Source organism: Populus alba, chromosome 14, assembly GCF_005239225.2.
Source record: "Populus alba chromosome 14, ASM523922v2, whole genome shotgun sequence".
NCBI classification, from domain to species: Eukaryota; Viridiplantae; Streptophyta; class Magnoliopsida; order Malpighiales; family Salicaceae; genus Populus; species Populus alba.
In genome coordinates, this window is record NC_133297.1 from 6,789,145 (window position 1) to 6,814,117 (window position 24,973).

The window sequence follows — 24,973 nt, forward strand, 5'->3', positions numbered from 1 at the left end:
TTAATTACAATACCAGATAATTTTTTAAAACCCGATAATTTTTTTTTTTACTTCTAAAAAAAATCAAGTTCCACTAAAACATAGCTAGCTCTAACATACAAACTAGTTAATTATTACACTAGCTGACCTCGCTAGGTATTTTCTATTATCTTGCTAAATTAGTAAGTCTTGAAAAGCATAATAAATATTAGAAAATTGCAAGTAAACGCCAGGAAAGAAATTCGAGTTCTGAAATAGAACAAAGTCGTGAAAACTAAGTTTTTGGCAATCGACCACGTGATTAGTTTAATCAAACCAAGTCACCGATACTACAGTGAAGTAAAGGCAGCATAGCGTAGCAAGCATTATAATATAGAGTATAAACCTATACGTACTAGATGCATTTTATACTATATGATGGTCTACACTATTAACTTTCGCTTTTCGTATTATTCTGTCGCGTTCAAGAATTAAATAGGATGATTCTTGTTAAAAATGATGGGATTTTTGTGACAAATTTCGTATAGCTCAAACGGGCATGCTATGGGCAACTTAAAGTCGATATCAATTTTTTTTCCACTTTTTTTTTTTTTTTTGACAAGGCATGTACTACTGTAATTAATATAAATAGTCACGGGCTCTCTCACTTGTAGATAAAGTTTTATCATGTATATAAATAAAAATAAACAATGAACATGCAGTGAAATTAATTTTGAGAGGTGTAGTTTAACTGGTTAAATTTTATATTTATTTTCTAGAGGTTATCAATTCGAGTTCCATAAATTTCAGAGTTATTGGAAACTTATATGATTATAAATTTTAGAACCTATAAAATTAGTTAAAAATACGTGCAAGTTGATTCAGATATTTATATTAATAAAATAATAAATAAATAAATAAACATGACCGTGAATTGTAAAAAGAAAAAAAAATTGCCTCGTTTTGCTTGTCTTGAAAGATGAGACTTTTATACATGGTCGGTCCAGGCCCATCGTTAGAATTTTGTTTTTTGTTTTTTAGAGAAATTTTTTTGTAATTAATTTTTCCACGCTAATTTTGGTCTGTATCAAAAACCATTATCCCACTCGATCCAGAGTCTAGACCCACTTCAACCAGGACGGGTCTCCCAAGTAAAAAAATCCCAGCCATTTTTCCCAAGAGAAAACCAACTTTTCTTGTCATCGGTGGCTAGCAGTATCCGGCAAGTAAGGTTAAATTTTATGTGATAGCAAAAAAAAATTAGTCGCATAGTGATAGCATTTTTAAAAAGGTAAAAGAAATTTAGAGACATTGATTCAAGTGGGTTAATAAGCTAAGTTAATTTAATAACATAATTATATATATAGTAAAAAATAACTCGTAAAAGAAAATGAACATTATCAATATCATAAAAATATATCATTTAAATATTCTTAAAATATTTAAGTGATCTTCTTTGATAACAATATAAAAATTGAATGAAAATGAAATAACTTTCGTAAAAAAAAATATGAAGCTCGATTACCTTCAAATCAAATATTGAAGAACAAACTAGGAAAATCAATTTAAAAAAAAATAAAAAACCTTACTCGAGCCAACATGTCAAATTCACAACCTGGTCATGAAGCTGAGATAACCCTGAATAAAAAAAATTGAGTAAAACAATGAAGGTCAATTCTCAAACAAACTATATGATAAAAGGTAAAACTAAAAAAATAAGAAAAATTGAAATAAAGTTTAAGTTAACTCGACTAACCCATAATCTAAGATATAAGATTGAGATAATCATAAAGAAAAAAAAAGGCATAAAAAATCACGAAACTCAAAGCCCAATTATAACATAATGTAACAGGATGAAATTGGAAAAAAAAATTAAAAAAGGACCTAAAAATTACCAAAATCAAGTTGAGCTAATATTTGAAACTCTTTACCAAAGTCATCCAAAATTAAGAAACAAAACAAATAGCAATAAAAAAAAAATAAGGACTAGATATGATATAAAATTAAATATAAAATAACGAGGGATACAATTAGAGAGAGAGAGAGAGAGAGAGAGAGAGAAAAAATAATAAAAAAAATTGTATTAAAAAAAAGAGAGAAAAAATGATAAAAAAAAATTATAATTAGAAAAATAAAAATCAAAATGGATATAAAAACTAGATAACATCAAATGCTAAATGACAAATTGGAAAACAAGATCAGCTGCAAAAGGCATTAAAATCAAGACATATAGCATTCAAAATAACAATGATTAAAATTGATATAAATAGACATAACATATTTAATTTTTGAGAGGGCAATCGCAAAACTTAAGGCGTGGAGAGATAAGAAAAAAGGGAGAAGAAAAATGTTCATCAAAGCTCAACCATTACCCTATCATGTACAAGTGCTTGACTGTTTGAAAGAGGATGTTAGGATGCTTCTAAAACACCATCGTAGAAGGCAGCATTTCGGCCACTAAGATATGCCTCAAATGCCACCTAAAGAGCATAATCATCTCCCACTCTTGATGCGTGTTTTGCACGTGTTAGCAACCTTTTATTTTTAAATAATATTTTATATTTATTAAAGTATCAAATTGTATCTTGATAAACTTCATTATAACTTAAAATCATAATAAAAATATAAAGTAGCCTTTGGATATTAACTTAAATTTTTTTTCTTTTAAAAGTAATTTGATCACTCTAATATGTTTTTAAAATATGAGATATTCTCAATCAATTCAATAATGACTAATAAATCTTTTAAAAAACCTATATTATTCATAATAGTCAGTTCAATGGTTTTATTTAAGAACAGTAAAGCATTATATATTACATTATTTCAACACAACATTTTGTATCCTCTAGAGTAAAACACCGAGTTCCCTTAAGTTTTTATTAACTAGCTTGTAGTTGTTAGTTTTTATTTAAATTAATTGAGTAATCTTATTTTATTTTAAAATGTTACATTTAAAACAAATTTTTGTTATACGTGCATAAACCAATTTACTTAATTCATGTAAAATGTTTATCAGGATATCAAGTTATTTTTTGCAACAAAACTTGGAACAACTCGTATTTTAAAAAAAAAAAAAAACTACCATGATTATGTAGGGAAACATTTTCTTTTTAATAAATCTTTTCCAAAAGTGTCTAGAAATAATTTTTTGTAACATTATACTTCTAATAAAGTCTTATCATAATTTAAAAAAACAAATTCAACTAAAAATAGTCACGCTTCAATGATTTCCATGCAATTGTATGTGAAAATAAAAAAATATATTGTTTATTTTTTAGAAGACTAGAGACATCCTCAAACCAACTTTCATACATCAAAGACTAATTTTCATGTAAAGCAACTATCCACGTCAATCACCACATGAAGTTAAAAATCTTGATGGTCAAAGAGACCATTTGTACAATCAAGACAATTACTCATATTAATTAATACCTCCTTTGTTTTAATATGTTAACCAACATTTGATTAAAATAATGTTTATCTCCTCATTTTTTATTTAAAAATATATTAAAAATAATATATATTTTTTTATTTTTTAAAAAAATTATTTTTATATTAGCACATTAACACTAAAATAAAATAAAACATAAAAAAATTAAAAACGTGATTGGAACCGACATAACTCATTGCATTTTTGTTAAATTCAAAACATATTTATGAATGAAGTTAACTCATGAAATTGGCTAACAAGCAATATTACTAACAAGGCATCGTACTATTTCTCTCATGTTTCCGTAACGGGTTTTTCTTTTCTTTTTTACAATGAAAATTCAACTGCTTCCGTCATGATAAAAATAAAAGCGAGGGCGTGCTGAGAAAATCTATTTGATGTGAAGAGAAAATTACAAAATGTGATAATCCCTTTCATGTTATTTTATTTGCAAAACAATCATGTAACGCGCCACGTCACTCCATATCTGAAAAATCTGCGCACCTACATTCCCTAAGTCGCTGTTGAAAAATATCAAACAAAGACTCGAGGTTACCAAACTACCCTTCCATTTTCAAACCATTGACTTACACAATCTTTAGGTACACTCGTCTCACACCCCACAACTTCTCCTACTGGCATGTTACAGAGAAAACATTAAACTCACGCATGATAATACACAACAGCATGTGCAACGAAATTATCACAAAAACTCCTCTACCTAAAAAAGAAACCCGATAGTTTCGATACAACAAAATAAAAAAAAAAACAAAAAACAAAAAAAAAAAAACAGCAGCCACAGCATCTTCGCCTCTCTTGCCCCTCCTCCAAACCCTTCACATAAGAGACTTCAGAGACCTCGCTTTCACGGGTTTCCGCATCCGTTTCTTGCCACTGTCTTCCTCTTCGTCGTCGTCATCCTCATCAACATAATCAAACCCTTGATTATTTTCAATCGGTGAATAACTTGAAGACGGTGTCGTATTTGGAATCATGGAACCGATAACAGTACTATTATCGACTTCCTTGGCTTCACTCTTGTTGACAGTATCCTTATCTCCTCTTCTCTTTCCCCACAACGGCCCAAACCCAGAATAATAGTAAAATTCATACGGATTTGAGCTCGATGATGACCCTTTTTTGGCCGACTTTGCCCGACCACGGCGCGCCCCAATAATAGAAGCAACCTTATCGGGTTTTTTTGTAGCAGCACTACCATTAATGTTGTTGTTGATGTTGCTATATGATGATTTGTGAGATGTCAAATGATGATGATGGTCGCACACAGTGCGCCCATTTTTAGTGTCGTTCTTGCAATGCCAGCCTTTGCCATCGGTCTTGTTGCATTTCTTGAGCTTGAATTCGCTATCTATTTTCATTTCTTCACAATCACCGAACATTTCTGATCTCTTGTTACCTTCATTTTCATAATTATCGTCAACAATAACCATATGATCGACCTTCATTTTCATCATTCCTTTTTCTTCTGAATCTTCCATCATCATCGACGCGACACTGCGCATAATTATATAATCCAACAATATTCAACAGCCGCAAACACAAGCTTACCATTCCATTAAGAATTTCCAACAATTACTTCCGAAATATCGAGCTATTCCAAAAACCCTAATGCTAAACAATACGATATATCAAAATTGGTAGTAGAGATTAAATTACCTCTCAACAGCACCAACAGAATCACCTAAGCTACCATTTCCATTAAAGCTATCCTCTCCTTCGAACTGATAGATAGAAGAACCAAAGAGTAATCAATGAGGGAGACCCATTAACCTAATAATCTATTAGGAGAAGAATACACGACAAAACCAAGAAAATTTAGGGTTTTAAAGCAACCCTAATGTTTGGTATCTGAAAAACCCTAAGAAGAAGAGGAGGAAATGCAGGCAAAGAGAGGATAAATAGAGGAAGGGTTTTAGTAGATCTGTCAAAAAAAAGAAGAAAGTGAAGGAAATGAAGAGAGACATTTCATAACAAAAAAACTTACCTGGTAGAGTGAAGAAGATGGGTAATAAGTTTCTTGAGAGAAAGAAATCACATCCCATGGTGACTGGTTTAGCTGGCAAACGTGTGTCTGCAGTGGCTGAGCTCCTGAAGAACCCTGCGAGAGCATGAGAGATGAGAGCTTTGCGTTCTTTCGAATCCTCATGTTTGAAGAAGAGAATAATAATTACGGGTTTATATAGTTACAAGATGAAGGTGGTTGTATCTGTATATTAGATCCAACGGATAGAGGGAGGGCAAGGTTTTTTGGGATTCAAAGGGAAAAAAAGGAAGGGAAGGAAGGAGAGGAAGAGGGGGCTGGCTCTCTTTGCTATTGTTTTTGCTCGCTGCAGATCTCACAGAACTCGATATTGAGGGTTTTCTTATTAACTTTCTGTTGCTTTCTCGGCCCTTCATATGTTTCGATTTTTATTAATATTCTTTATTTGGACTGTTTTGTCCTTACGTTGTTTTATTATTTACACTGGAGATTTGAGCAAACGGAAAAAAAGCCTGCCGCTATTACACGTCATGATACATGTCCAAAGCATCTATAGATAGGCGACTATCGTATGAGGTCAGTCCTTGCTAAGGTAAGGTGTATCTGTCTTGCTCTCAGTTGCCATCCACTCATTTCTTGAAAGTTCTTCCCATTTTTTTGACTCGGGTTAGAAATTAAAAGCCAGCGTGCTGTCTAATTGTCAAAATAGACTTTATACTTTCATCACTTGAGAACTTTAGTTTAAGATTTCTACATACAAATAGTAATTTAGCCATTTGGAGAGTAAAATTTCATGTACCTCTCAGATACACAAGTGGTGTTTAGTTATTTTCTTGGAATAAAAGATATATATTTTTTTAAAAAATAAAAAATATATAAAGACAGAGAAAATAGAAGTTACATGTCCTTCTATTTTTTTTTTCAAAATATAAAATCCATTTTAAAATTATGTCAAAAACATATTTATTATATGTTTATTTTTATATTTTAAATCAAATATATTTTTGTGTGTTTTGTATTTATTTTCTTATCTAGTATAACAAAATTTTAAAGTATTATTTTCCACCATTATGATATATAAAAATTTTACCACGAAAAACAAAAAAATAAAAGATAAAAATGAGTTTATATGATTATTTTTATCTAAATCTTGATATTTAAAAGCTTATTAGATGTTAACTAATCTTATTAAACCGAGTTAATTCACTAAAAGATAAAATTTACCCAGCTATAATATACATTCTATATATAAGAATAGACTTCAATATTTTTTTTTTAAAATACCAACCACCAAAACCACCACTTTTTAATTCACTTGACTAATTACTGCTCTTGTACACGCAAAAGCAAAAAAACATAAAATCAAATAAGATGTAAAACGTGTGAGCAAACTGCAGTTTACAACTGTAGCGGCGTTCCATAATTGATAATGTGTGCTGCAGTAACAATACAGAGTTACATTATTTACAGTTAATCTCTCCTCATTTATGCGATGGCCTTCTCCGTTTGATAAAACTCCGTAGGAGCTTGCCCACGTGATCATTACCCCAAGCGTATCAGGATGAAGGGGTATTTTGGGTAACATGAAGCTTTTCAAAATTGATTAAAAATACGTGAAACCTAACGCCTTTTTTCCCCTAGAACAAAGGGAAGATAGAGGATGCGTGGGTTTCACGCTCCAAACCCACTCGCGGGTGGAGAAGGTGGCAAGCACGTTTGGTCCACATAAACATGGATTTGATGAGTGTACTTAGTGGGTCCCTGCTGTCTCAGAAGATTGACGGCTCTGATGCTTTGAGAGACGATGGAGACTACCAAGGCTTGAAAACTCACAATCCGATACCAGAGATTAGTGTCTTACGTGTCACCTGGAGGTAGGCTTTCAGAAAAAGCATGCTAGTAGAATACTTTTGCGAGGTGAAAGCATATTACTTCCATTCCAGAATGCCTTATCAAGGGAAATGCCCCTCATTACCCCCCTCCTCTCCTTCTCTCTCTCTCTCTCTCTCTCTCTCTATATATATATATATATATATATATATATATCTGTATATTAGCATTTATGTCAGCAGATGAAAAAAACACGAGGAAGGACGAGAGAGTTTTGTTGTTTGCCTTAATCAGTCCTCTCAAAAAAAAAAAACTTGAGAGGTTGTCTTCTAAGATCTTATGAATAATAGCGTGCATACATGGAAAAAAAAAATACTTGGGGAAGTAAAAAAAAAGCTTGTTACCATAGGCAATGTTCTTTTGTGGCCTTGAGGAAATTGAAGCTGTATATTGTTTCCTTTAATGGATCCATCCCGAGGCATCGGTCAAACATCGACTCATGTGCATGCGGCCATGGCACAGAATGGATAGCTAGCAGATGATCGATCAAATACAGAGAAACGTAAATGCCTAAAACAAGAAATATGAATATGAATATGTATGTTTTTTTTTTTTTTTTACCTCTAAAAGCAAGTAGAACAAATAACTGTGAGTTGTTAAGGAAAAGGCATTTTAAAGCAATTAAAAACAGAGGGCATTCTAACGAAATACCTTTCTTTTTATCCACAGGAAGAGCCATGCCCAGGGGTCCCAGTCTGTGCAAAACAAAACTTGGATGCTAATTGCTAGACCATTTTGAGCTGACTGTAGGGATTGTGCCCTAGAGAAAACCAACGTTGCTTTTTTAATCACTGGAAGAGCTATGGCTAGAAAACGCAACACGCAGCAGCTATGGAGAGACCAGTTAAGTGGTTGAAAACGAAGGACCCATGGAAAAGAAAGAAGCGAAACCTGAGGGGGCCGGGGAGGTAAGTTGAGCTGCAATTCATGCATCCCTGAGGCCTGAATTAGAGAATATAAAATGCACAATCTTTCCAAGTAAAAATTAATAAGAAAGATGCGGGCACCACTAAAACACAAAAATGCATGGGCCATGGCATGCTTGCTGATCATAAAGGGTTGCTGATTTTGATCTTTTGTTAAAAGTAATGTACTAATTGGAAGCTCCACGATGTAAGAAAAAAACAGCTAATGTGTCAAATATCAGGACTACTGCTGGGCTTGTCCCCATGCCATTTGTTTTGTATCTAATCTCCTATCAGAATTTGAAGAAAAGTATTGTGCCAGGAACCTGAGACAAGGTGTCCAAATTTAAGGTTACATAATAGTTTTATATTATTTTATAATAAGAATGTTTTTTCAAGTACAAATTTATTTAAAACTTTTATGGGTTTATATTTATTAAAGTTTTGATATCATTTTAAAAAATTATTTTAAACTAAAAGATTAAATTCTGGGTTAAGATTTCAAGAATAATTTTATATTAATCTTTAATATAAATGTTCGGCCACTTACCTTTGTTTCTATTTCAAGATGAAGATGTGCTTCTTCATGGCTATAAGAAAAAAAGATGAAGATGCGCGCGATTCCAAGATCACAAAAGCAGCAGAACAATCATTATATTGGAATTGGTAAAAAGTTTTTTTTCTAAATTTGGTTTATAAAAGAGTGTGATTAATAGATTAAAAGACATCAAATATTTCAAGCGTATACATAAAGGCAATGAACACATGAACAGTACCACATTCCATAAATATTCCCTTACCTCATGCTTGACTGTTCATGGATATATTAATTAATCTTTCTTTACCTGAGAATCTTACCCCACTCCTGATCACAAATATTTTGTTGGTGGCTCATCGATGAATATATAGTGGAAAGGTTCTGATAAAAAGCCCTTTTCTTCTCGTATATATCCTTCCTTTTTGCTTTTTCTTTGTTTTTTTGATTAATTATTGAAGACATGATATGACTGCTTAATCTCTCCTCGCATATATATATATATATATATAAAAACTCATTAAAAGCTAGAGCTTCTGCTCAAAGCATTTTACTGTTCATACAGAATCACTCTGACTGTCACCTTCTATATATTGATTTATCATATATATATATATATATATATATATATATATATATATATATATAGATCAGAATAATTGAATCGCTTCTAGCTGATATCTGGGGATTTTATGAAAACTCTGGATTAATAGAGCGCTTATTCTTTCTTTTCTTTTTCCGCGGAAATTGAATAAGAGGAGTTCTGCGGCAGTGATATCTATATCACAACATTCTTTTGTTGGTCATCCTGTTATCGATGCAAGACTTCAATCACAACAGACATTTCTTTCTACTAAAAAATTACAGAAGAAAGATATTGTTTTTCCTTGATTCTGTATATAGAGCTCTACTCTATTTATTATGTCAAGTATAATTAACTAATCCAAAATGTTCCTCATTCCCTCTCTTCATGATATCCCGATCGAAACAAGAGCGCAGAGAATTAACAAACCGGCCCTTCCAAAATCCAGTAGAAAGAAGGAGAGAGACCAGGTCGACTTGCAGAGAAGGAGCCAGAGAAGAATGGAATACCTCTGGGGTTTAACAACAAGATCTCTTTCTCGAAAAGTCCTCTGTTATAGCGAGCTGTGAATGAGGCAGACCTTATACAGAGACTAGAGAGGAAAGGAAGCTTGATATTATCTTCAAGCTGAGCTTGAATGCTGCAGTCCAATCGCATCCTAGAGAAAACAAAGCTCTGTATTTGTTATATGCTTCATATACATTCTTGCAAAAAGTAACATAGACACTTTTAGTTTAGTGTTTGTACGTGCTTCATACACATTCATGCTCTTCAGATCTCTTCTCTTGCTTATCACGGAAACTATCTAGCTTCTGCTATAAATTTAAGACACGATGCTAGCTCTTGATATATAGCTCTAGTCTGAAGCAGGAGGGAAAGGATTACAGATCACTTTAAATCAGACGCCTTGTGGCATTCAACACTCGCTATAACCTACGTATCAAAAAACAAACCCTAATTGTGTTTTTTTTTAAAGGTACGTAGTTGAATATTTCGGGTTCCTGATATATGTTTTCAGATTTGGTGGGCACAACCCAGATAAATAGATCTTTTACTTGGATTTTGACGGCGGCCAGTGACATATCTATAACATGAATATAGCCGCTAACCAATTAGCCAATGCCTACATTGGTGAAAGAAGTAAGATCACAGGAAGTTTGTTTAGGGTTCATCAATAGCATGAGAAAGTCAGCCACGAATACGGGCAACCCTAGACCTTAAAAGCCAGACGTGTAGAAGAATATAATATAAATATATAATATGTTTGAAAAGGAGCCAAGAAAAATTAGGTAGCTTTATGGAACCAGCTAGGCAAGAGAAACCAGGAAAAGAAATTAAAAAAGAAAAAAGAAACAGAGTCTGAGTCAGAGTCAGAGTCTGAGTCAGAGCCCTGGACAAATAATTAAGCATTAAAGGGGAAGATTTGCTGGTGATGGGATTTCGTGTACGTTTGGTATTAGAGTGGAAGATGTTTTTTAAAATATATTTTTTTATATTTATACATTAAAATTATTAAAAAGATATTAGTTTAATATTTTTTTCAAATTAAAAATATTTTTTAAAAATAAAAAAATTATTGGTGAAATAACCTAGTTTAATTTTTTTACAAAAAAAAACATAATTTATATATATTAGAATTAAAAATATAATTTTAAAAAATATTAAATATGCAAAAGAGTGAAGGAGATAAAAAAAATAATGAAGACAAACGAAAATGTGGAATACCAACAAGACAAATCTAATAATACCAAGAAATGTCGTCAGCATTAACCCGAGTGGACCAAACCCTCTACTAGAAGGTGGAGGGTGGCCCACTTGTCTTAGGTGGCAAGGGCGGTCAACTTGGATTATTGTCGGTGACACTTCTTAATGTTGTTAGATTCATCTTGTTGGGATATATTTTTTTTATTATTATTAATGTGATTGTCCGAGTCAATTTGCGTGCACTTTAACTAATCCCACGATTCTTAAATATAACGACCATATAAACCTCCGGTGACCCTGAGGTCTGTGAGACTCAAACCGGTAATTTTTAAAAAGCAAACTTAGAACCTAACCAGTTTAGCTACACCTTTCAGGATTTTATTGGAATCTTTTTAATGATATTGATGGTGTTGTTATAGGAGTTTCAATGTCTTTAATGTTTTTTTTTTTTGTGTCCTCTCTCATGTCCATTTAATATTTTTTTTAAAAGAAATCATTATTCTAAATAGTAATAAGCTATAAAAAATTGTATTTTACAATTGTGATATACACAAATTATGTTATTTCATTAAACTTTTTTAGTTGTGTTATTTCACCGGAAATTTTAATTAACTGTTTTAATTTTTTTTTTAAATAATAACTTTAAGAGTTGTAAATTTATTAGTGGTTCCATTATTATGTGCGTGCCTGGAATCAGCTGTCATGATGTAGCTACCCGAGCACTTTAATAAAGGTATTGTAGGCTAGATTGGATAGCCTCCGCAGTTCCACTGGCTTTCTGTTGCTTACCGAACTGATGCAACTTGCAATTTGGTTGTAATGATTCGAGATCATTTGCATCATGATATCAGTATGTTTTTATATATATATATATATATATATATATATATATATATGAAATAAATAAGAAGATAAAAACATTTTAAATTTCTTTAAAATTACCTTGAAAACAAAAAACGATCGAGTTCAAAATCAGTCTGAATCAATGTATAATTTTTTATTATTTTTCAAAGTATTTTTCACTTAGAAAAAATATTAAAATAATAATTTTTTTATTTTTTAAAAATTATTTTTGATATCAACACATCAAAATAATTTTAAAACATTAAAAAATATTAATTTAAAATAAAAAAAAATTAAAAAATTTATTTTTAAAAAAACATTTTTAAAATGCAAAAACAAACAATACCTTAAGAAAACAACACATAATTTAAAAAAAATTATCAAATTATGCTTTTAAAATAATATTTTAAAAAACAACATGTTTTTTTATTGTGTTATTCGCAACAACGCAATCTATTATTTTAAAAATATAAAGATTGTGCTATTTGGAATAGCATAATTTATAAATTATGTTGTTCCTAACGTGCAATTCTACAGTGTAACATAATAAATTTCAAAGAATTACGCTGATTAGAATAACATAATCACTCAAGTCAATAGTTTACGTTGTTACTTGCAGCACAACCAATATTTTATTTTCATCGTTTAGCAACTTAACTTACTTAACTTTTTTATTTATTTTTAAAATTACATTGGTGGATTAGCACAGCGTTCACCGTTGTTTTTATATTTTCAACAAGTTGTACTATTGGAAACGATTTAACTTATTGTTTTTTTCTTTTTTTTCTTCTTGAGATTACGGTACTAGAAACGGCGTGATCTCAAAAATTCAAGTGAGGTGTGGAGTTAGGCCAGTAGCAAGAGACCACGTCACATGCACATGTATTATATGTAGGTGTTCAGTACCTTGAAATAAATTATTTGTTTATTTCTATAGTTCTATGAGGAATTTCTTTTAATTATAATTTAGTGAAAAATATGGGGGGAAAAGAATGTAAATAATGTCATGTTCGATATGTCAAAGATTATTTTCTAGTTAATGAAAATAATGCCATGTTAAATAGTTATATCCTGGTTAATAAAAAAATACTTTGTTAAGGATTGATATGGACATTAACATATTAATGATAAGTTACTCCATTAAATGATATACTAATTGTATTATTAAATATAAATTAAATGGTCTTTATTTTGTTTGTTTATTGCAAAGTGTAAAATTTAATTTTTACCTAATATTTACATGTCATATGAATATGTTACTAAGTACTTTGTATTCTCGAGATGAAAAATAGATTCATAGATAGAAACCTTTTATTTAAATCAATTATGTATTTGGAAGGGTTAATATTTTGTTGTTATGTAACATGTGTGTTTAAGAAATTAAATGTTTAAATTATCTTTGGTTGGCAATGTAATTAAGGATATTGTCTATATTAAGTTAGTATATAGTTTTGTTATGTGCCAAATTAAACATATCTAAGAAATTAATGCTTGCTATGAACTAATTAGTTTTATAATTTTGCTATATGGAAAATTATAATGCTAACTCTAAAAAAAGAAAGAAGGGAAGTTAATGTTTTGGTTGAGTTGTGAAGTCTAATATGATGGGACGAGCATTCTGGTTGTTATTTGCAACTTGAGAAATTCTTCGAGTTGATAATTTATTATTAAAGATACAAAGAAGACTTTGTCATTTAAAAAAAAAACACTGCATCAGATAAAGTCGACACAATACACATGTATATATTTCTATATGTTTATTTTTTGGGTTGTTACAAAAAACAAATATAGAATTAAAAAAAAAGGTGACTTGAGTAAATCTAAATCAGCGGTGGGCACAACAACCCGGGTTAGGGAAAATTTTTTAAGATGTAGGAAGAAAAATGTCAAGGTAATATTGGGATAATATTCCAAAATAACATGAAATAAGCAAAATATTAGCTTGGTTAATTTAATAATATAAAAAAGACAACCTTAATTTAATACTATGCAAAATAAAGCAAGTTTGGATGAATTTTCAAATTTAAGTTAATATTCCAAAATCATAGCTCGATAAATATAAAACCTTGGATTAATTAAGAAACTCAAATTCCAACCAATTTAACGTTGAAATATAAAATCAAAAAAACAATATTCAAACTAAAAAACTTGTCAAGATATAAAATTAGCAATTAAAAGAACAAAAATCATACACGATTGATAAAAAAAACAAATAGAGGATGAAATCACAAAAAAATAATAATAAATCACCTCAAGTAAAACAAATTGCAATAAAAAAAATGATAACCAAGTTTGAGAGATGAAAACAAATTAAAGAAGGAAAAAATTAAAAATAATTTTTTCAAATAAGAAATTTGCAATTGAGAGAACTATTAACAAATTTGAAGGGTAAAGAAATTGAAGGGTTGATGTGAATTCTTCAAAGGGTAGTGAGCAAATCGAGGTGAATAAAAAAGAAAAGAAAAGAAAAACTAAACTTGCATTAAACCGGACTGAATCACCATGAACACGCTATCCAGGAGGAAAAGAATGATACACGACGAATTAAATAATATGGCATAAGCACAACTACAACCACTAGAGTCAGTTGCATGTGTTGTTCGAAGATAGCTGACGCGTGGTTATCATGCTTTAACATATACTTTATTTTATTTTATTTTATCTTGAAAAATACTAAAATGCTTCTGATTCAAGAAAATAACATAATAAAATTACTACTAGACCCCTAAAGTCAAGGCAGACAAAACCATGTGGCATTTAGTTCAGAAATAACAATTGGAAAGATAATTGTTTTCAACAAAGATCACATCAACCTTACACGTTCGATCCTCGGAAGCTGAAATTATAATTGCATTGCCTCCTCCATAACCTGTTACTATATCAGTGACGCGCAAAGTATGCTCTTGAAAGCTATGTTCGTAAAGCTGGCTTGCCTGCTCCATTTGATAATCATCAAATATCCTAACTCATATAGAAAGACTCAATTATACTCAATAATTGGGAGCATCAAATAAGCATTAACATAAAAAACCAAAAGAGCGTACATGAGAAGTGGCCAAACTCGGACAGATCCATCCTCAGAACCAGAAACCAAAAGAGAATCATCTTCTGTAAAAACCAAGCAAGTGACAGCCCTGTAGTGGGCACGCCATTTCTTAAGTAATCTACCTGTCGCAACCTAAAACCCAAACGACACAAATCAATATCACCAGACCCAAATAACCAACTCTTATACAACTAATTTTAGCTGGTCAAAACAAACAAAAAGGAGATTAAAAACCAGAGAGAGAGCAAGAAAACCCACCTCCCAAAAGTAAATATTCCCAGATAAACCACCTCCAACAAGATAAGTGCCTTCACTATTAGCAACAAGCGGCTTTATTGGCTCCTCAGGAAAGCACTTAACCTCCACCTGAGGCTAATCAATGGATGGAAATAAAACATATCAGATTAAACATATTTAGAAGAGTTTTATCAAACAGTTCGTGTGCATATTAATAAAATAAGATACCCTAGACCAGGACCAGTAGAGGATGGCGCCTGAAGATGCTTTAGGGTCCTGTAACTGGGAAGAGGCAAGGAAGCGGCGGCCAACTGAAATGAGGCCGTGAGGAGGGGAGGCGCAGGATTTATAGCGAAGGTGTTCGGTTCCTGTTTGGAGGTCCCAGCAACCTATGCCGCCGTCGATTGAGGAGGATGCTATGACAATCTCTTCTTCCATTTTGGTGTTCATTAGGAGGACTGTTAGGGTTTGTTAGTTGTTAGGGTTTTTGGTGCTTGTGGTTTTGTTAATTGTTAGGGTTTTTGGTTGGTAACGGTATGAGTGAACTTCCAGCTTAGTTTGTTAGGCTTCGGCCTTCAAATAGCGGCCCACAATCGACAAACAAATTTAGAAGGCCTGTTTTGCATTGCTTTATTAGTATTTCATTCAGACCTAATAGGCCCAGGTGCTGTAGCTAGAGGTTTTATTTAATCGGGCCTGGGCCTTGCACCACATATTAGGCATAACCCTCCTATTAGAGCATCTCCAATGGAAAATGCCATATTAAAGAGCTAAATCAAGAAAATAGCTTTTTGAATAGTATAAATATAGCTTTTTGAATTATATGCATTCCAATGGTAAAAGCTATTTAAAAAAGTCATTTATATTTTAATATATTTCATGTTAAATTAATTTTAATATAATTATATAACTAATTTAGATATTTTATATATAATATAATTATGATGTTATTAATTATATAATTAATATGAGTAATTTATAAAAGTAATATAAAATTAATGAAGTAATATGAAAGTTAAAAAAATAAAATAATTTAAAATTTAATTATATGAATATTTTTAATTTTAAGTTTTATATGTTATTGTTAAAAATTTAATTTTTTAAAAGTTTTTTATGTTTTCATAATTTTCAAGTTTTTTTATGTTTTTTTTATTATGTTTGTTATCTTTCAAGTTAATTAATCCTACTTGTTATTGTTAAGTGTTAGAGGAACTTTAAAAAAGTATTATGAATTGATATTAATTTCATAACAATGTATTTAAAATAACCAAGAATTTTCTATATATTTAATTTAAAAATAAATTTTTTCTATATTTAAAAAAAAAAAAAAAAAAAAGAACTGTTGGCCAACTGCTATAAAAATAGTCGTTGGCCATTATGGCCATTTCTACAGTTAAATGTAGAAATGGGTGTTAAGAAAATAAAAAGTCATTTTGGCTATTGGTTTGCCTCATCCGTTGGAATGCAAATAATAGAGAAATAAAAGGTAAAAGCCATTTGGCTCTTCATTTGGCTCCTGCGTTGGAGCTGCCCTTAGAAGCGCCAAATCTCAAGTTAAATTGAAAACAATATTGACATAGTAAAATTTAATTGGCCTTACATAGTACATTGTGACCTAGGTTTAATTTTAAGGAATTTTTTTTTAAAAAATAATTAAATAACATTATTTTAATAAAAATAATTTATCCATATTTTGTTTTTTTTATTAACATGGGTGTCCGGGTCAGCTTAAGCGCACGTTGACTAATTCCGCGGACCCTGAAGTTAACGACCATGTAAGCCTCTAGTAGCCTTAAAGTTTGTGGGACTCAAACTGGTGATCTCTAGGAAGCTAACCTAAAATATGACCAGTTAAACTACACCTTTTAATATTATAACTTATCCATATAAATTAAATAATTTATCCATATTAATCTAGTGACTCGTCGCATATTTATCCGATAATTTCTAAATAGATTTTGATAACTATACACTAAAATATAAATCAACATGAAATTAACTTTACGTGAAGACTAAAAGGAAAAAAGAGTGAAGAATGAGCAATTCCAATTCAACAAAAATAAAATTTTGGAAGTAATATTCTTATAACAATTTCTTTAATTTTTGAGACTTGTTAATGAAGCTGCCCACTTATTAGAGTCAATAAAAATAAAATAGATTGAGAAAGAGTAATGGAGAAGCAGAAGGGTAGGTTAAATTTGATTCTAAAATTGAATTCATAATTCGCTTTTTGTCGATCAATTAAAATTAACATATATTTGGCAAGTTGAATAACATCCTATTTGTAATTTCTTTTAAATGACTTATTTTTTTATTGATTCAATTTAAATAATATGGCTATGCAATTTTCAATATCTCACACTTTTATTGATTGAATTTTTTTACCAATTTGTTTTAGTAATTTAGTTGATATTATCAAAAAAAATCATCTCAACCCAATAGCTTAAACTGTTAGGTGAGGTCTTAGGATATGATTTATATTATTCTCCAACACATTCCCTCAAGTAAAAGCTCTTTGGGCTTAAAATTTGCATAGATCCATATTACATTGTGCTTAATTTTTATCAACTAAATGAGAATAGTGAGATTCAAACTTTAAACCACTTAGTTATCAAGGCTTTGATACCATGTCATAGAACCAAATAACCAACTCTTATACAACTAATTTTAGCTGGTTAAAACAAACAAAAAGGAGATTAAAAACCAGAGAGAGAGCAAGAAAACCCACCTCCCAAAAGTAAATATTCCCAGATAAACCACCTCCAACAAGATAAGTGCCTTCACTATTAGCAACAAGCGGCTTTATTGGCTCCTCAGGAAAGCACTTAACCTCCACCTGAGGCTAATCAATGGATGGAAATAAAACATATCAGATTAAACATATTTAGAAGAGTTTTATCAAACAGTTCGTGTGCATATTAATAAAATAAGATACCCTAGACCAGGACCAGTAGAGGATGGCGCCTGAAGATGCTTTAGGGTCCTGTAACTGGGAAGAGGCGAGGAAGCGGCGGCCAACTGAAATAAGGTCGTGAGGAGGGGAGGCGCAGGATTTATAGCGTAGGTGTTCGGTTCCTGTTTGGAGGTCCCAACAACCTATGCCGTCGTCGATTGAGGAGGATGTTATGACAATCTCTTCTTCCATTTTGGTGTTCATTAGGAGGATGCTACAAAACAATTTCTCAAGCTTGTGGTTTTGTTAATTGTTAGGGTTTTTGGTGCTTGTGGTTTTGTTAATTGTTAGGGTTTTAGGTTGGTAACGGTATGAGTGAACTTCCAGCTTAGTTTGTTGGGCTTCGGCCTTCAAATAGTGGCCCAAAAGCGACATACAAATTTAGAAGGCCCGTTTTGCATTGCTTTATTAGTATGTTCATTCAGACCTAATAGGGCCCAGGTGCTGGAGCTAGAGGTTTCATTTAATCGGGCCTGGGCCTTGCACCACATGTTAGGCATAACATTAGTTAGTCCCTCCTATTAGAAGTGCCTTATCTCAAATTAAATTGAAAATGATATTGACATAATAAAATTTAATTGGCCTTACATAGTTGATTGCGACCTAGGTTTAATTTTAAGGAATTTTTTAAAAAATAATAATAATTAAATAACATTATTTTAATAAAAATAATTTATCCATATTTTATTTTTTTTATTAACGTGGGTGTCCGGGCATGAAAGCTGGCCTTGAAGTTTGATTAACATCGACTAATCCCACGGACCCTGAAGTTAACGACCATGTAAGCCTCCAATAGCTTAAAGTTTGTGGGACTCAAATTGGTAACCTCTAAGAAGCAAATCTAGAGTCTGGCAAGTCAAACTACACATTTCAAGGTTATAATTTATCCATATTAATCTAGTGACTTGTCGCATATTTATCCGATGATTTTTAAATAGATTTTGATAACTATACACTAAAATATAAATCAACATGAAATTAACTTTACGTGAAGACTAAAAGGAAAAAAAGAGTGAAGAATGAGCAATTCCAATTCAACAAAAATAAATTTTTGGAAATATTCTTATAACAATTTCTTTAATTTTTGAGACTTGTTAATGAAGCCCACTTATTAGTGTCGATAAAAATAAAATAGATTGAGAAAGAGCAATGGAGAGGCGAAAGGGTAGGTTAAATTTGATTCTAAAATTGAATTCATAATTAGCTTTTTGTCAACCAATTAAAATTAACAAATAATTGGCAAGTTGAGTAAGATCCTATTTGTAATTTCTTTTAAATGACTTATTTTTTTATAGATTCAATTTAAATAATCTGGCTATGCAATTTTTAGTATCTCACACTTTTATTGATTGAATTTTTTTATCAATTTGTTTTTAGTAATTTAGTTGATATTGTCAAAGAATCACTAAACTCAATAGCTTAAGCTGTATATGAGATTCCAGGATATGATTTATATTATTCTATAACATATCCCCTCAAGTGAAAGCCCTTTAGGCTTTAAACTTACACATGTCCACATTATCTTGGCTTAATTTTTATCAAATAAATAGGGATGGTGAGATTCGAACTTTAGAGCACTTGGTCATCAAGGTTCTAATATTATATCAAAGAATCATCTCAACTCAATAGCTTAAATTGTTAGATTAGATCCCAAGATATGATTTATATTATTATCTAATATTTGTAATATTTAATTGGATAAAATATCAAATAGTTAATTGTATTAAATAATTTACTGACTATAAACTACTTGCCCATATAAAAAATTTTGAGAAAGAAAATAGCAATTTTATTATACTGAAAAAATTATAAATGTATAAATATTTTCATAATATATCCATAGAATTATAACTTATTGTTTTAAGAAATAATTGACAACACTAACATTGTATAATAGTCTTCCCAGAAACAACTAATCATTTTAATTATTCAAACGACAAAGAAAACTCTTTAAAATTTCTAAATTTGGACTACTGTATAAATATTAATTACATCTTATACATATAGATGGATTTGAGTCACTGTATAAATAAATAAAATGTCAAACTATTGATAAAAGATCCAAAACCGTTCGAGTAATATCAATCTCCTTCGTCAAACTAGAAAAAAAAAACATTAGACTTTTAAATAAAAGGAAAAAAACCCAGCAAACAAGAAAAATATACAGTCGAAATTCAAGATTGTCAAGAGACAACCCTAAAAAAGCTAAGTAGGGATAAGAGGACTTCTATACTTGTTAACACAATTGTTAAGAAAGAAAAATGTGAAGCGATTATTCATCCAGATTCAATGGAATGCCTGTAACATGATAAAAATGTTACCAGAAATCTCAATAATAATCAAAAACTCTAACGTTGTTTCCCCATGCCTTCAGGATGACTTGCTATATTTTTATGGTCGACACATGAAAATTTCAAAAATGAAGGACATGATAACAAAGAATTAAAAAGGAGGTTAATCGGATTATCGGTAAATACACCACCAAAAACTTTGAAGCCATTCGTGCAAAGAGAAATACTTATACATTCATTTTGACATCTAATTTGCACTTTTCACATTACCCCCCTCTAAAAGCTCGTCCACGCAAAATTCACGCAAGTTGTCATACGTTTTCTTCCACCTCTGAAGCATTTGCATCGATTGCGTGCAATCAAGCTTTAGCTTCTCCACCTCCATTTCAGCTGCAGCAGCTGAACCTTGTTGCTGGAATCAACATTTGTAGATTAGTTATAGAAATTCTACGCTGTTGACAGACATCATTAGGGAGCTCTTTCCAAAACAACATTCATCACAGTAGCAGTTATGGAAAAACTCAGTGCGGTGATCTACATAAAAAAAGAAGAAGTGAAGAATGAATATTGTTGAGAAATTAAGAACCTGGAGTTCTTTGATTTGACAATTAATCACTTGAGAGCTGATGGATGAAGCATCCAGAGGGTTATTGCAAGTAGCCTGGAGATTAACGACTGCACTAATGACTTTTTCATCCATTGTATTGATATATTTACTGAGTGGAGGTGGTAATGATAATCCATGCCTTCTTGAAGAAGCTTGTACATTTGATAACATTCGAGGGTTCAAGTAAGCTGGTCGCTTAAGAACATGGATATTGTTCACAGGACCTGAGATACATGTTATGTCAGATCACGACACATAAATGAAGGCATAGAATGAATGGATAAAAATTACGAACAAGTCAAAAACCATATGTAAATAAGCAAGCAGGAGTTTAGATAATTAGAGCAAAACCTTTTGCATGCTTGAACACCCGAACTATGTTATGCGTTTTTGGGTCCCAAACTCGAATCATGCCATCTTCTGATCCAGAAAGCAAGACATTTCCATTTGTACTATATGCTAAGCAAGTTACATTCTTACTGTTCGGTACAAAATACGTGTAAGTAAAGATAACAGAAAATATTTAAATGCTGATGAATGATGCTTACTAACATATAAAGATCATGCAGGAACCTTCAAAATAGCATAGGAAACCAAGTTTTTGTCTTTTGATTTGAAAAAATCTATGAATGTCTCTAAAATCTATGAAGAAAATACACAAGGTTCCCTAGGAGTGAAATTTAAATCTGCAGATCAATGAGAAACGTCTCTAAAATATAGCATGTTAGCAATCTCTAGATCCAGGCCGTTGTCAAAAGCAAGAATTGGTAAATGTCATCATGAAAATGAAGGACAGCAATTGGAGAAACTGCTAATCACCATGGCTAGCCTAGCTCCACCACATAATTAAATACTATAACGCAAGCACCTAGAATTTCAATTAACATACCAATATAAATGCAAGAGGCCAAGTTACTTTTGTTGTAATGGTATGCTCAATGAAAACTTCGTAACACAAAACGGTTCATGCTAGAAGATGGCCCGCATTTATGACATGGATCTTCAAGAAAAATCACGCACCTGTGACTAGATAATGAACCAATGATATGCAACCAATGACTTTTGATAGATGAGCTATCAGCACCGAGCGCAGCAATGTGTATTTTACCATCTCTGCCACCAGCATAGAATACATGTTCACCAGGGTCCAACGTAATTGAATCAATTATTGAGGGAAACACTATATTTCTTAATAATATCCCCTTAGATAAACTCCACACCTAACACAATCCACATTGAAATGAATAAAGGTTAGCACATATCATGAAACAAATTAAAAGCAAAATACATGCATTTAAAAAAAATTGGAAGAGTGCATTGCTTGCACAAATACACATGGCTCCACAAACTACATCATAATACATACAATGAACCAAATATGTTTCAGATGATAGAGTGCCAAGCACAGGATAATAGACAAAACCATGTGGCATTTAGTTCAGAAATAACAATTGGAAAGATTATTGTTTTCAACAAAGATCACATCAACCTTACACGTTCGATCCTCGGAAGCTGAAATTATAATTGCATTGCCTCCTCCATAACCTGTTACTATATCAGTGACGCGCAAAGTATGCTCTTGAAAGCTATGTTCGTAAAGCTGGCTTGCCTGCTCCATTTGATAATCATCAAATATCCTAACTCATATAGAAAGACTCAATTATACTCAATAATTGGGAGCATCAAATAAGCATTAACATAAAAAACCAAAAGAGCGTACATGAGAAGTGGCCAAACTCGGACAGATCCATCCTCAGAACCAGAAACCAAAAGAGAATCATCTTCTGTAAAAACCAAGCAAGTGACAGCCCTGTAGTGGGCACGCCATTTCTTAAGTAATCTACCTGTCGCAACCTAAAACCCAAACGACACAAATCAATATCACCAGACCCAAATAACCAACTCTTATACAACTAATTTTAGCTGGTCAAAACAAACAAAAAAAGAGATTAAAAACCAGAGAGAGAGCAAGAAAACCCACCTCCCAAAAGTAAATATTCCCAGATAAACCACCTCCAACAAGATAAGTGCCTTCACTATTAGCAACAAGCGGCTTTATTGGCTCCTCAGGAAAGCACTTAACCTCCACCTGAGGCTAATCAATGGATGGAAATAAAACATATCAGATTAAACATATTTAGAAGAGTTTTATCAAACAGTTCGTGTGCATATTAATAAAATAAGATACCCTAGACCAGGACCAGTAGAGGATGGCGCCTGAAGATGCTTTAGGGTCCTGTAACTGGGAAGAGGCGAGGAAGCGGCGGCCAACTGAAATAAGGCCGTGAGGAGGGGAGGCGCAGGATTTATAGCGAAGGTGTTCGGTTCCTGTTTGGAGGTCCCAGCAACCTATGCCGCCGTCGATTGAGGAGGATGCTATGACAATCTCTTCTTCCATTTTGGTGTTCATTAGGAGGATGCTACAAAACAATTTCTCAAGCTTGTGGTTTTGTTAATTGTTAGGGTTTTTGTCATCCAACAATGAAAATAGTAAAATGAAAATCCAACAAAGCCCCTAGACCCAACGTTAGCACTTTTAACTTTTAAGGGTAATATAATAATTTAATTATTACAAAAAAAAAAGATACAATTGTTTCTTGACAAATAAAAAACAACAAATTAATCTTATAAAAAGATCATTTTACCCCATAAGCTTATTTTATTTGATTTTTTTTTGGTCAAAAATAGTGTCATAATTTTATTATTACAATTCACGATAATTCAATGCATATCCATAGTGTTTTTTCTGTATATTTTAGGTTTCGTAATAGTTAGAACTATGAAATTTTAGTCTAAGTGTTTGTTTTGTAATGTAGTGTGGTATTATTTTTATAAATATTTTTTTAATTAAAAATATAATAAAATATTTTTTTATTTTTTTTTATAACATCACATCAAAACTATATTAAAAAAAAAAAAACTCAAAAGCATCAATTTTATGCTTTTCCAGTAGAAAACAGTTTCTTAACCACTTTAAAAACAGATAATCCGCAGAAACAAACACTACATTTTGTTTAATTTATATTTGCTGATTTCTTGCCCCTACTTGGCTTCTCATGTAGCAGAGCAGATTTATTCAGAATGTTGGTGGTTTAGAGTCCAAATAGTTTGGCCTATAGGGAATATAATGGCTGATTTTTCAAGGTGGATAAAGCTCCCAGAGAAGAGTATCACGGTCCCTGACTCTTTTTACACCTATTTGCCATTTTTTTTAATAAATATTTTTTATTTTTTTATTATTTTAAAATGGTGATGTTAAAAATAAATTTTAAAAAATAAAAAATAAAAAATATTATTTTAATATATTTCAAAACAAAAAATATTTTAAAAAATACATAATTGCTATTATAATATCATACACTACCTCAATATAATTTAAGCTTTAATTAACAAAACATTAAGTTGTGTGGCATTTTTCTGTTCTACATTTTATTGATCACTTTCTTATATATTCATTATGAATTGGAGCATTCTTTTTTCCTAAATTTTTATTTTTATCCTTTAATTTTTTTTCTACTCATTTGCACCCTTTTTAGCCCAAATTTATATCAATTGCTTTTTTTTTTTTTTAAGAAATGTTTGAATTAAAAGATAGAGGCTCAAAGTTACAAAGGCAGGTAAAATATATGGCAACTTTGAATTTTATATAGAAAGTTAATTTTGGTCTTTTTTTTTAAATAACAGATGATCAATCATTTTAGTTATCAAATATTTAATTTAGTACAAAACTTTACTTTCTTATTTTTTAGTTCATAGTTTGTTTGATGAGAGAGAAAACCATCAAATTCCAGTATAAAAAATAAAAATCATCATTGACACCTATTTCAACCACCAAAATAATTAAAATTAGTGTCAACAAGTTTTACTTGATGAGATGAGTGTTATGGTGGTTGATTAACCTCAATATTGCCGAAAAACACATTGAAGTAAATGAAGAAAAAAATTAACAGGTTTGATTTTATGATTTAAACTTTTTTTTTTTTGTTTAT

General features: G+C 31.2%; 3 protein-coding genes across 3 annotated transcripts; all 3 read right to left on the reverse strand.

Annotated features, from left to right (window-relative positions):
- Window positions 1-3,940: 3,940 nt before the first annotated feature.
- Window positions 3,941-5,780, reverse strand: LOC118041617 (uncharacterized). The gene is made up of 3 exons (XM_035049058.2): window positions 5,394-5,780; window positions 5,066-5,130; window positions 3,941-4,903 (listed from the first exon to the last, which is right to left on the reverse strand). The coding sequence occupies exons 1-3, from the start codon at window positions 5,553-5,555 to the stop codon at window positions 4,225-4,227; spliced, it is 906 nt and encodes a 301-aa protein (XP_034904949.1). The 5' UTR covers window positions 5,556-5,780; the 3' UTR covers window positions 3,941-4,224.
- An 8,758-nt stretch (window positions 5,781-14,538) lies between these two features.
- Window positions 14,539-15,605, reverse strand: LOC118041616 (protein ROOT INITIATION DEFECTIVE 3). Its single transcript, XM_035049056.2, has 4 exons — window positions 15,362-15,605; window positions 15,155-15,268; window positions 14,895-15,028; window positions 14,539-14,811 (listed from the first exon to the last, which is right to left on the reverse strand). The coding sequence occupies exons 1-4, from the start codon at window positions 15,581-15,583 to the stop codon at window positions 14,613-14,615; spliced, it is 669 nt and encodes a 222-aa protein (XP_034904947.1). The 5' UTR covers window positions 15,584-15,605; the 3' UTR covers window positions 14,539-14,612.
- A 4,787-nt stretch (window positions 15,606-20,392) lies between these two features.
- On the reverse strand, window positions 20,393-23,471 carry LOC118041615 (protein ROOT INITIATION DEFECTIVE 3). The gene is made up of 8 exons (XM_035049054.2): window positions 23,173-23,471; window positions 22,966-23,079; window positions 22,705-22,838; window positions 22,474-22,621; window positions 22,005-22,204; window positions 21,336-21,463; window positions 20,964-21,208; window positions 20,393-20,789 (listed from the first exon to the last, which is right to left on the reverse strand). The coding sequence occupies exons 1-8, from the start codon at window positions 23,392-23,394 to the stop codon at window positions 20,625-20,627; spliced, it is 1,356 nt and encodes a 451-aa protein (XP_034904945.1). The 5' UTR covers window positions 23,395-23,471; the 3' UTR covers window positions 20,393-20,624.
- Window positions 23,472-24,973: the final 1,502 nt, after the last annotated feature.

Excerpts from the sequence above, each read along its gene's own strand:
- LOC118041617 (XM_035049058.2), bottom strand. The coding sequence starts at position 5,555 with ATGAGGATTCGAAAGAACGCAAAGCTCTCATCTCTCATGCTCTCGCAG. Across the intron at positions 5,131-5,393 it reads CATCTTCTTCACTCTACCAG|TTCGAAGGAGAGGATAGCTT; the intron begins GTAAGTTTTTTT and ends TCTATCTATCAG. Across the intron at positions 4,904-5,065 it reads TCTGTTGGTGCTGTTGAGAG|TGTCGCGTCGATGATGATGG; the intron begins GTAATTTAATCT and ends AATTATGCGCAG.
- LOC118041616 (XM_035049056.2), bottom strand. The coding sequence starts at position 15,583 with ATGAACACCAAAATGGAAGAAGAGATTGTCATAGCATCCTCCTCAATC. Across the intron at positions 15,269-15,361 it reads TCTACTGGTCCTGGTCTAGG|CCTCAGGTGGAGGTTAAGTG; the intron begins GTATCTTATTTT and ends TCCATTGATTAG. Across the intron at positions 15,029-15,154 it reads GGAATATTTACTTTTGGGAG|GTTGCGACAGGTAGATTACT; the intron begins GTGGGTTTTCTT and ends TTTGGGTTTTAG.
- LOC118041615 (XM_035049054.2), bottom strand. The coding sequence starts at position 23,394 with ATGAACACCAAAATGGAAGAAGAGATTGTCATAGCATCCTCCTCAATC. Across the intron at positions 22,622-22,704 it reads CGAGTTTGGCCACTTCTCAT|GATATTTGATGATTATCAAA; the intron begins GTACGCTCTTTT and ends TATATGAGTTAG. Across the intron at positions 21,464-22,004 it reads GGTTCATTATCTAGTCACAG|TAAGAATGTAACTTGCTTAG; the intron begins GTGCGTGATTTT and ends TGTACCGAACAG.